The sequence below is a fragment of the Colobus angolensis genome, unplaced genomic scaffold, assembly GCF_000951035.1.
Source record: "Colobus angolensis palliatus isolate OR3802 unplaced genomic scaffold, Cang.pa_1.0 Scaffold31, whole genome shotgun sequence".
Classification (NCBI taxonomy): Eukaryota; Metazoa; Chordata; class Mammalia; order Primates; family Cercopithecidae; genus Colobus; species Colobus angolensis.
Window position 1 is genome coordinate 8,328,195 of NW_012116377.1, and position 12,573 is coordinate 8,340,767.

The 12,573-nt window shown below is 43.5% G+C and overlaps 1 protein-coding gene across 1 annotated transcript in view; it reads left to right on the top strand.

Annotated features, from left to right (window-relative positions):
* The window catches only part of HEG1 (heart development protein with EGF-like domains 1), a 113,846-nt gene that overhangs the window by 31,089 nt on the left and 70,184 nt on the right, over window positions 1-12,573 (top strand). The window contains exon 3 of the mRNA XM_011950855.1: window positions 4,704-4,830. Within this exon, the coding sequence (XP_011806245.1) occupies window positions 4,704-4,830 (127 nt within the window). The remainder of the gene's footprint in view (window positions 1-4,703; window positions 4,831-12,573) is intronic.

Sequence of the window (12,573 nt, forward strand, 5' to 3'; positions counted from 1 at the left end):
TTTTCTGGGGAGGCTGCAGCCACCTTCCCACAGGCCCCCAAGGTTCTTGCATGTCCCAGAATATCCTGCTGCTGGCCACTGGCCTGAAATCCCCCTCATTGGGAGGACCCTTGGGGGAAGGTATCAGGCCAAGAGGGCCTGCAGGGGAAGGGCTCCTGCTATCTGAAGGGGACTGGGACTGGCAGCCGTGGAAGGGAGGATGGGTTTGTAGTCCCAGCCTTGCCCCTTCCAAACTCCCAGGCACAGTCTCAGTCTCTACCCCTGGGGGGCCCCTTCTCATACCTCAGAAGCATCATAGGGACTTATTAACATGGTCCAGCTCTCCTGGAACTCCTGGAGGCAGATTCTATACCTGATTCGTCCTTGCAACCCTCACAGTGTCTTGCTTATGGTTGGTGTTCAGTAAATACATACTTTTTTTTTTTTTTTGGAGACAGGGTCTTGCTCTGTCACCCAGGCTGGGGTGCAGTGGTATGCTCTCGGCTTACTGAAACCTCTGCCTCCCAGGTTCAAGCAATTCTTGTACCTCAGCCTCCTGAGTAGCTGAGATTACAGGCACGTGCCACCATGCCCGGCTAATTTTTGTATTTTTAGTAGAGACAGGGTTTTGCCATGTTGGCCAGGCTGGTCTCGAACTCCTGACCTCAAGTGATCCACCCGCCTTGGCCTCCCAAAGTGCTGGGATTATAGGCATGAGCCACTGTGCTTGGCCTAGTAAATACATACATTTCTTATTGTAGTAAAATATGCACAACATAAACTTTACCATTTTAACCATTTTTAACTATACAGTTCAGTGGCATTGAGTACAATCACAATGTTGTTGCAATCATCATCACCATCTGTTTACTGAAACTTTTCATCATCCCAAATAGAAACTCAGTAAATAATAACTTCCTGTTCCTCCCTGCTCCCAGCCCCTGAAAACCTTTATTCTGCTTTCTGTCTCTATGATTTTGCCTATTCTTGATACCTCATGAAAGTGGGATCATATAATATTTGTCCTTTTGTGGCTGGCTTATTTCACTTACCAGCATGTTTTTAGGGTTTACCCATGTAGTATGTGTTAGAATTTCCCTCATTTTGAAGGCTGAATAATATCCCATTGTACATATATACCACATTTTGTTTATCCTTTCATCTACTGATAGATAGCTGGGTTGCTTTCATCTTTAGCTGTTGTGAATAATGCTATGAAAATGGGTGCATAAGTGTCTGTTTGAGTTCCTGCTTTCAATTCTTTTGGATATAGACCCAGAAGTCGGATTGCTGGATCAACTCATAACTCTTAAGGTTTTGAGGAACTGCCATACTGTTTTCTACAGGGGCTGCACCACCTTACATTCCCGCCAGCAATACAGGAGTGTTCTGAGTTCTCCATATCCTTGCCAGCACTTCTTTTCCATTCTTCTTTTTTGATAATAGCCTTCCTAATGGGTGTGAAAGTATTTTTTCAGTTGATAAATGCTACTCATTGGTTTGATTGCAGATTTGAAACTGTTACTCTTCCTCTCGGACCTCAGCCCTGTGATGGTCAGGCTAGTGGTTGCTTTGGTCCCTGAGGGTAGTGGTCACCTTTGCAGAGGGATGGGGGCACCAGAGACAATCCAGGTAACTTTGGCCAGAATGAAGGAAGTAAAGCAGTGTGGATGCTAGCTAGTAGAGCTTGCCACATGCTGGAAATCAGCTTAGCAAGAGCTTCTCTCTGCTCAGTCCTCACTGGTTTTCGTTTGGAAGTGGTCAGTTAGGAAAGACACTGGAATGAAGGAGCTGGTCTCTAGTCTCCGCTCTGCCACCTATTTTCTGGGTTAACCTGGGCAGGTGACTTCTGTACTGAGCCTCAGTCTCCACTTCTGTAAAACAGGGCAAGAGTTACCCTCCTGCCTGCCACTCAGAGGGTCAGAATCTAAAGGGATAATTTAGGCCATGAAATTATCCTGTGAAAAGTGCTTTGTCGATTGTAAAATGCGTGGGAATTTTTTTTCCTAATTTGATCTGTGGGAAGAGAAGCACAGATTCACTCTCCTGGAAAGGACCTGTGAACAGTGCTGTGCCCCTCTTCAGTCTGTGGCCGTCCATCATACTCAAAGGGGATTTTTAAAGGAGGGTGCTAAAAGTCCTTTAAAAAAAAAAAAAAAAAGAGTCTGTTTTCTCCCCTCCCTGTATGAACAATTAAATTTTAGGAAAATGTCTTAAAATGACAAAGAAACCCACTCTCATGGGTGTAAGGATCCGTTGCTGGTATCTGCAACAGCGTAGGTATATTTTCATTTGAATGTGGTCCACCAGACCCCACATTGAGGATCCCAGGAATGCTCTACCCAGGAGGCAGGAACAGGGAATTCCGCAGCTGGGGATCAGTGTCTTACTGTTCTGGAACCTCTCCCTTTTAAGCAGTATGACCTTCATCTTTCTTCTACCAGGCGACACCCTAGAAAGGCCTAGGGACTTTCTGTAGGGCTGGTCTCACTGCCTTCCTCTTCCCTGGCTCCTACCTTTAATTTCATCCTATCCTTCCCTTGTCATCTGTGTCTCTGTCACTGGCTCTTCTGTCTCCACGTCAAGTTTTCCCCAAAATCAGTCCTTGATCCTTGATTTTTCCCTTCGTATGTCATATCCTGGCCTTCTCCTAATCAGCAGTCCTGAATCTTTAACTGTCTGCCAGACGTTTTCACTTGGAAGTTGTAACATCACCCCAAACGTCACATTTCAGAAACAGACTTTTCTTGTTCCTCAAGCTCGTCCTCCATTATGGCTCCACTCTTTCTGTCTTATTCTTTCATTATGCATAAAAATCCTCTCTGAGTTAGAAGCTGATTTTGAAGTCCTCTTGCTCCGTCTTCTAGCTAATAACGTGCAGCTGTTGTCAAATCAAGTCTGATTCCAAAGCCCATGTGATAGGCAGCATTTCATTCCTCTTAGGGAGAAACAAGGTCAGCGCAGTTGTGTTTCAAGCTGCAGTTTGGCTTTCTGTGGGGGGCTTTTTTTTGTTTTTTTGTTTTTTTGGTTTTTTGGCTCTGCTCTTCTGGCCAGTGCCTTAAAGCCTCACGGAATAAGCTGGAGTGTGATGGAATGAGCCCTGGGTTCAGACTGTGTCTGTACTGCTATTGAGTGCGTGACCTGAAACAATCACTTAATCTTTCTGACCCTCAGTTTCCCCATGTGCCGTATGAGGATAATAATACCCGCTTGACAGGGTATTAATGAGATAATGCATGTGAAAATGTTTAGCACGTGGTAAGCCCTAAATAGATGTTAGTGAAATCTGAATCCAAATGGAGGGGGAAAAGAAAATAAAGGGCTTGTTCTTCAACTGTGTGCCTCAAAAACACAAGCTTGTAGCTGGCAGTGCTTGTCATTTGGCCCGCTGTGGGGTTTGATGCCGAGGTGTGGGGGTGGGGTGGACCCTCCAGGAGGAAACTGCCTTTTTGGATAACACAGCACACTCCCTGTACGCTCCTACTCACTCCACTGCTCCGAAACAATGCAAGCTGAAAAGCCCCAAATCACGGGCAGGGAGTGGAGGGTGGCAAGGAGTTAACTCTGTAGCAGCTGCTAATTAGGAAATCCTATTCTTGGGCTGTGCTAGCATCCCTGATGATGCTGGTTCACAAACAGATGTTTTGGAACATTAAGACGCTACAGAAGTGGAAGTTGTCAATTAGGAGGAAAAAAAAAAACAGGCAAAGCAAGCAATAAAACTCTCTTGTTAATTTAATCTCCATTCATGGTACAAGGGAAAGTTACAGCCCAGCACAGGGGGCCAAGTACAGAGGGAAGGATGGTATTTTCAGCTCAAAAGATACCTGAGAAATGGGATGTCTCATCTCCAATATGAAGAGGGTTGGTGTGAATGGGGTTTGAATGATCATCTCCGACCGTCTGCGAAGCTGGCCCGGGTGAGGTGCATAGCACCAGTCTACTGAGCCTCCAGGGTGCCCCCTCCCACCCCATGAATGTCTGAGGGGGCACAGCCTCTTCTCCTTACTCCTGACTTCATTGGACGCAGGCTCTGAAGCTTGAGGAATCCTGTCTCCTTTCCATTTCTCCAGGGTCATTTCTCTTCTCCACCAAGAATAAGAGCAGGTTCTTTGACACCTCGCCCCCCCATGTGGCAGTTTTATTCCAAATTACTCTCTATTCAGGGTTTATACAGGTGCTGAATAGGGAGCCATGCCCTCAACAGAATTCATCCACAGCGGCCCTAACTAACTCAGGGCTTCAGAAAGGATCAGTCATTGGACTTCAGTACACATTTTAGCATTTGACCCGTTGTCCCCGCTGAGATGGCGCCGGGAATGGTGTAAAGCACTTGGATGTTCACAGTCAAACAAGACCTCCAGTGGCAGTGGAGGTGTTGCCTGCCCCAGCTGTGTGGTTTATTAATCCCTTTCTTAAGGAAAAGTTCGTAGGCAATAAGAGATATAGAGGGGCACCCGGAGTTCAATAGGGGACAGTGGGATATCTTTCATATTGTTTTGTATTGTTTCCCAAGGATCAGTGAGGAAACTCATCAGTCTTTCAGCTATGCCATCAAAAGCCACTCACATGCTTACATTTTGTTTCAGAAATGTCACTGAAACTCCCACCTATACACTTGGTTAGTAGCAAATTGCATGAGCCAGTGACTTCAAGGGCTTGCTGTGCTGGAGGTGGTCCCAGGTCTCACCCTGTGCGCCCTAAACTCTCCCTATACCTCCTAGGAGAGGTGTCGTGGAGTGGAATTCAGCGAGGCCCAGACTGTTCCTGCAGCTGTTTGTCTAGCCTCAGTGCTTTTATCAGAGTGGATTCCTAGCTTCCAAGAGGGCTTGGGAGCCCGGGGCCGCTCTGGTACGGGCTGTGGTCCACTACCTGAAGAAGGATTAGGACACTGAGCTTTGATTGATTAGCAGTGCCTGCCAAGGTCATCTACCCAAATCTATTTCTTAAAAGTTGACAACCCTAAATCCATTTAATAGCTATGACATATGTAGCATTTACTATGTACCAGGTACTCTTCCTACGCTCTTACATGTCTGCATTCCACTGGTTTTCACAACCACCCAGTGAGGGAGATACTGTTAATATCCTCATTTTACAGAAGGCAAGCTGGGGCATGGAGAAATTAAGAATCTCACTTAAGATCATAGGGTGTGAAAGAGGTGGAGCCAGAAGTCTAACCTACATGGTCTGACTTGAACCACAGTCTGTGCATTCCCCTACTGCCTCTCTTATTAAGAATTGAATCTCTAGAGACACAGAAAGCAGTAGCTTCTCACCAGTGCAGGCGACTCTGGTGCCCGCTGACTAAGGAGAAGAAGTGGAGGTGTAACCACAGAAGGCAGGTCTTTGGGGCCAGCAGGGTCCAGCAGTGGCTGCACTGGCCAAGGGTGTATCTTGTGTCTGGCTGCTCTGGAGAAGTGGTCATGAGCCACCAGTTATGGCCAGGACTGTTACTGAGAGTAGTTAGGCATCCAGGGGCAGAGCAGCCAAGGCACAAGGAAACTCATCAGTCTTTCAGCTATGCCATCAAAAGCCACTCACATGCTTACATTATGTTTCAGAAATGTCACTGGAACTCCTACCTGCATACTTGGTTAGTAGCAAGTTGCATGAGCCAGTTTTCTATAAAAGGTCTACAGACTTCACCTACCTTAAGAGGCAGTCTGGGGATCCCAGAAAGCCCATTCCTAAGTGGCTTCTCCAGGTCCGTAGACCTGGGATCCTTTTATCAAGATACCAACCATTTTTGTTCTTTTTCTTAGGAGACACATTTGTCATAGACATATTTTTAATAACATGGAATCATATGATACATACTATTTTATAATTTGTGTTTGCATTTAACAATATAGTGTGAGCATAATACATAAGAAGAACTGTATCAGCAATATATTTTGGTCAGTCCTTTAAAATGTTGTTGTCTCATAATTAAGTTAACTAACTCCCTATTGTAGAAATTTAGGTTGTTTCCACTTTTCATTATTATAAACAATTCTGTGATAAACTTCCTTATACCCGAAACTTTGCACACTTCCTAATCATTTCCTTAGAACTAATTTCCAGAAATGGAATTCTTGGGCCAAAATATATGCCTATTTTTAATGCTTTTGCAATGGATTGCTAAATTCCTCACCAAAAGGACTGTGTTAATTGTATTTTTACCAATATCGTATGAAAGTACCTGTAACAACATTAGATATTATTCTTAAATCTTTGCCAATTTGATATGCAAAAATAAACAAGTAATGTAAAAGGTCCTTTCTAGTTTGGGTTTGTACCTTGCTTTTCAACAACGCTTTCATGTATTTATTCTCCATTTATATATTTCCTTTTGTGAATTGCACATTCATGTTCTTTGTCTATGAGGGGTACATCTTAGGGATTTGAAAAAGTTCTTTGTGTGTTAAGGATGCTAAACATTTTTATCAGGCACTGCAGACATTTACCCTTGTTTGTCATTCAACTTTTTACAAATATAGCTTTTATTTTTATCAGACTTATACATAGTTTGAAGATCAAATAGATTGTATAAGGCTGTAATAAAATTCTGACTACTCCTATCATCATCATTTTCTGTTCTCCAGAATCAAACATTCTCAACCCTTTTAACTGATTATCTTAGTATTTTTTTCCATATCTCTAACCTGCTTGTGTTGCTATCTATTATTGATTTTTTTTTTTAAATTTTTGGTTTTAGGCAGTATTCATTTTATATCATTCCAAGCTCTACCAATTTGGAAGTGACACATTTCTATTTCTATTCTTTTTTTTTTGAAACAGGGTCTTGCTCTGTCATCCAGGCTGAAGTGCAGTGGCACCATCACAGCTCACTGCAGCCTTGACCTCCTGGGCTCAAGCGATCCTCCCACCCTAGCCTCCCAAGTAGCTGCAACTACAGGCATGTACCACCATGCCTGATTAATTTTTTTTTATTTGGTAGAGACAGAATCTCACTATGTGGCCCAGGCTGGTTTCAACCTCCTGGCCTCAAGTAATCCTCCCACCTCAGCCTCCCAAAGTGCATAAGCCGCCATGCCAGGCCTCTATTTCTATTCTTTAGAGAGGTATTTTAAATGCGTTTTTCACAGAACTCGAAGTTACCCTTCTCCTACGCAACATGATTCTAATTATCCCATGCCAGACTTATGAGCTATTGTTATGCAGGATTTGTTCCATCTTGTTTTATTAATTTCACAAATGAGAAATTATTGTTATTATTTCATAAATTCAGTGTTCCTTTAGATTTATTCACACGTGTGTTGTTTTCTTTGGTCATTACATTGACTTGCATCTGATATCTTTCATTAAGGATTGTTTTTCTTCTGCTTGAAAGAAATTTGGTATAATTTCCTTTAGTAGAAATGGTTGAAAGGCTTAATTTTGACTGAACATGTTTTTATTTGATAGTCTGAAGATGTTTCTGAAAGATAGCTTTGCTGAATGTATGATTATAGTTTTCTCTCTCAGCACGTTGAAAATATTTATCCACTGTCTTTTGGCTTCCATTGTCACTGCTGAGAAATCAGCTGTAATTGTCACCTTCTATAGATGATTTACCATTTTTTTCCCCTCTGGTTGCTTTTAAGACCTAGTCTTAGTCTGTGGTTTTTGTGCAGTTTCGGTATGATAGAGGTATATATTTCTTTTTCAATTTAGTCTCCTAGGAAGCCGCCTTAAAATGAAGGTTTATAGTTCTCATTAGTTTGGGAAATTTTCCAGCCATTACCTTTTAAAATATTGCCACTTCTATAAGCCCCACACTTTGGGAGGCTGAGGTGGGCAGATCACCTGAGGTCAGGAGTTTGAGACCAGCCTGGCCAACATGGTGAAACCCCATCTCTACTAAAAATACAAAAAAATTAACCAGGTGTGTGGCACACCTCTAATCCCAGCTACTCAGGAAGCTGGGGCATGAGAATTGCTTGAACCCAGGAGGTGGAGGCTGCGGTGAGCTGAGATGTACTCCAACCTGGGTGACAAAGTGAGACTCTGTCTCAAATAAAAAATAAAAATTAAAGAAATATTTTCACTTCTACTTTCTCTGTTTTCTCCTCCTAAACTCCAATCAGTTGTGTGTTGAACTTTCTCACTCTTTTTCTCTCTTAACCTCTTTTTCATATTCTTCTGTTTTTAAATCTCATTTTGAGCATTCTGTTATTTATTTTCTAACTCTTTTTTTTTTTTCTTTCGAGATGGTCTCACTCTGTTGTCCAAGCTAGAGTATAGTGGCATAATCACAGCTCACTGCAACCTTCATCTCCCAGGCTCAAGCGATCCTTCCACTTCAGCCTTCCAAGTAGCTGGGTCCCAAGTAGCTGGGACCACAGGTATGCACCACCATACCCAGCTAATTTTGTTTATTATTTGTAAAGACAAGGTCTCACTATGTTGCCCAGGCTGGTCTTGAACTCATGGGCTCAAGTGATCCTCCTGCCTTGGTCTTCCAAAGTGCTAGAATTATAAGCGTGAGCCACCATGCCTAGTGAATTATAATTATTTTCTAATTCTCACTTTGGTCATATCTAATCTGCTGTTGAGTTTTTAAAATTTCAATTACTACTTTTTTTATTTCTAGAATTTCCATCTAGCTTTCTTTCAAATATTTTGGGCTATTATTTATAGTCTCTTTTTTAAACATTTTTTTCTAATGTAGTTTTGTGTACTTCTTTGTCTCGTAATTCTAGCATTTGAAGTCTTTGCTTGTCTAATTTGTTGGCAATTGTTTAACAAGCAAAGACTTCAGATACTAGAATTACCAGACAAAGAGGTATGGATGTCTTATTTCCTCATGGATGCCTCATTTTCTCTTGTATTTTGTGATTTTTGACTGTGGTCTCTTATTCCTTAGAATGTTATTAATAAATGATAAAAATTGTTCTGAAGATATGTTTATCTGGAGAGCATTTGTATTTGTGTCTACACAACACAGGTACCTGGAGGCACTATCCATCAGGACCACCCCTGCTCCATTATTAACAGGATGTGTGTGTATTGGAGATATAATTTACATCAGTGGTCCCCAACCTTTTTGGCCCCAGAGACCGGTTTCACAGAAGACAATTTTTCCACAGATAGGGTGGAGTGGGGTGGGCTGGGGGTTGGGATGAAACTCTTCCACCTCAGATCATATCAGGCATTAGATTCTCAGACAGAGCATGCAACTTAGATCTTTCGGACATGCACAGTTCACAATAAGGGTCTTGCTCGTTTGAGAATCTGATGCCACTGCTTATCTGGCAGGAGGCGGAGCTAAGGTGGCAATGCTCGCCCGCCCACTGCTCACCGCCTCCTGTGCAGTCTGGTTCCTAATAACCCATGGACCACTACCAGTCCATGGCCTGGGTTTGGAGGCCCCTGATTCACATGCCATAAAGTTGACCCTTTGAAAGTATATAATTCAGTGGTTTTTAGTACATTCGCAGGATTCAGGACCACTCGCAAATGCATCCTTAGTTTAGATCACAGAGGTAATGTGACATGCGGCACACCCATACGAGGGCTAGCTTTATGGTTATATATTCTTGGGTGAGATTTATTTCTTCTTTCACTTGAAACCAAGATTGAAGGGCCAGGTTTCTCTGCTGTGCCCTTCTGTGGGGCAGGTTTGTTTCTATTTGCCTTGTACCCAAGGCATAGCTGTGTAAAGTCCCAGCTTTACACAGTGGTTTCCTGCTGGATTCCCTCCTTGAGAATCGTGTCTCCCATCTCCTGATTCTCGGCAGCCATCAGAACAGAAATTCAAGGTCACAAATGTTGAACAGGTGCCTCCAGGGCAGCTGCCAGCCTCAACATTAGCTCATTTCTCTGGATTCCTAGTCATGGTTCATTTTTGGCCTCAGAAGATTTGATTCTTTACTTACTTGCCAGCTCAGCAATGCTTTCAGAAATTTTTAAAAAATATATTTTGTTCAGCATTTTGAGTTGTTTATAGTGGCAGGGTCATTGAGGATACTGCAGGACTATTGTCTGCCTTTCAGTTTTGTTTATAGCGTGCATTTTTTCTTTCTTACATCCTTAGTCACCCCTCCAGGAAGAGAGCGCAGGTCAGTGTGGGTCCTGCCCAGTCTGCATGTGGCCGTTCTTTTCCCCTTGGAGACTGCACTGGAGTTCCCTGAGCTGACTGGGCTGTGGAACCTCCACTCCTGGTCCCTGGAGAGGAAGGGAACAAAGCTGCCTCCTCAAAGGCCCCGTCACACTCACCAATGGCTGAGTCTCACCTTGCCTGAAGGTTGTAATGGAGCCAAGTTCATTGCCTTCCCTTTGCTCACAGCTGGCCAGCTTTGGGGCATGGGTTTTGAGTCCCTCTGCTTCCCCACAATCGCTTCTCTCTGGCTTCCTTGGAGAATAATTTCTCATTGTGTACAGTTAACCAAAAGGAGAGAGAAAGCATCCTCAGACCTTTCACCTCCTCGCAGGAGACCAGCTTGCCATTGTAGCTCCCAGAGGTAGAACAAAGGGAGCGTGCCCTGTGGGCCCCTGCTGTCTGTAACCCCAGGCTCTCAAGTTGAACTTGGAGGCCTTGTGGCTACCCCTGGAAACACCCTTCCACATCCCATTTCTAGCTGCATGTGGGTCTTACCTGTCTGGAACTGGGCCCCAGAGGAGCTCAGATGCATGGCAACTTCCCTCCCCCTCCAGGAAGCCTCTGTTAATTATCACCCACAGGAAACAGAACAAGAGGCATAAAAACAGTAACTCTCAAAGGATTTGGGGAGGAAGTGATTCTCTCAGGAAAGTTTGTCAGAATGTCTTCTGGAAGTTTTTTTGCAATCATCACCCCCTAACCCCAAATAAGTGAGCCACTGCTTCTAGAAGGAGTGAATCAGAGTGGAGAAATGTTCAGAACCATCGATCTAGAACTGCACTGGCAAGTGATGCAGCCACCAGCCACATGTGGCTATGGAACTCTTGAGATGTGGTTCCCAAAACATTCACTGGATTTTAAACGTTTAATACCAAAAAAAGAATATAAAATATCTCAATATTTTTATATCAATTACACATTGAAGTGATAATATTTTGGATATGCTGAGTGAAATAAAATAATATTGAAATTAATTTCACGTTTTTTAATTTTAAAAATGCAGCTACTAGAAAATTTAAAGTGTACACTTGTAGATTGTGTTTGTGACTCAGTATCGCTTAGGCAGCACTGATCTGAGAGATAACTTGTTCCGTGCCTGTGTGTGCATGTGTGTGCGCGTGTGTATATGTGTATGTGTGCATGTGTGTGTGTGTGTGCGCGCATGTGTATGTGTGTATGTGTGTGAGGGGTATATGTGGGTGTATGTATGTGTGTATGTATGTATGTGTGTGTGTGTGTGTGGTATTTAGATACAAACTGTAGGTTCTGCCTGCAGCTTCTACTTGTCCAATGGTTTGCCATTTTTGTTTGATTCATATAAGTAGAAGTGATTCCATTCATCCCCACAGAGGTTTCTCACCAGTGCCCACAGTCCCCATTCCCAAGCAGAAAGAGAAATACCATTTCCAAGTGGGGAAAATTAAATGTTGTTTCAGGGAGTCATGTAATCAGCGACAACGTCACGTGGCCCTGTCCTCACCCTTTCTCAGTGTCCCTCAATTGGCACCCATATTTGATATTGGATTCCGTATTGTTTTGGATGTATGGGGAAAGGACAGTGTTCTCAGAATCCTGCTTGGTTTTGGTGCTATTTTTTAGGGGCCCGGCACCCAGCAGTGGCCCAGCTTTGGCTTCTGAGCAGTGGCCAGGCTGGGTACAGACTTTTCCAGAGTAACAGGGCAGCTTTCTTGCACTGGACTTGGGCATCCCACACACCTGCTCTGACCCTGAACCTCCTGCCTTGACAAATGGCATTTGATGCTACACATGACTTACTCTTGCCCAATTTAACCCCCAACTTCAACTTTATCCTCAGAACATTTTTAACTAATACCCTCTTTGCCACCATCTTGGGCGTTATGGAAGTTAACTATCATTTAAATGTACTTTCTGACTAATATAAATACATTCCTAATATACAGGCTTCAAGTAACAGTCCATACTCAAGAGCATTATTTCCTCAGCACTCCCAGCTGGAAACCATACTCCTCTCCACCATTTTCCCTTCCAGCTGAGCACAGCTGGCAGGCGAGAGGCCTGGGTTTGGAGCAGGCTGCCTGGCCCTCCTGCTTTTTGACTGTGCGACTTGGGCAAGATGCATGACCCTCCCCCGCTGAAGGAGTTTTAGGTTTGTTCTTTCTTTTCCTTTTTCTGTTGTAAACAATGCTGTAATGAACATCTATGCAGCTAAATCTTTGTTCACATTCTTGAGTATCTCCTTCAGATAAATTCAATTTGGAATTACTGCCTCAAACCCATTCATATCACACAAGTTTTAGTAATATTGCCAGAGTCTTCATGTTTTATCAGAATTGTGCACTACACCTCCCACCTGCAAGAGCAGGTGTCAGGGTCAAGGGCTGCCAGCTTGTATAGTAGCTTCCTACCACCACAGGAGGCGGAGTTAGCAACTTTGGCAAATATGAGATGCTTCTTGCCTTATGCTTACACCCAATCTTCCTCCTCCAGTCCCCTCTCTGACCTGCACAGGTGCCAGAGGTTCAGTT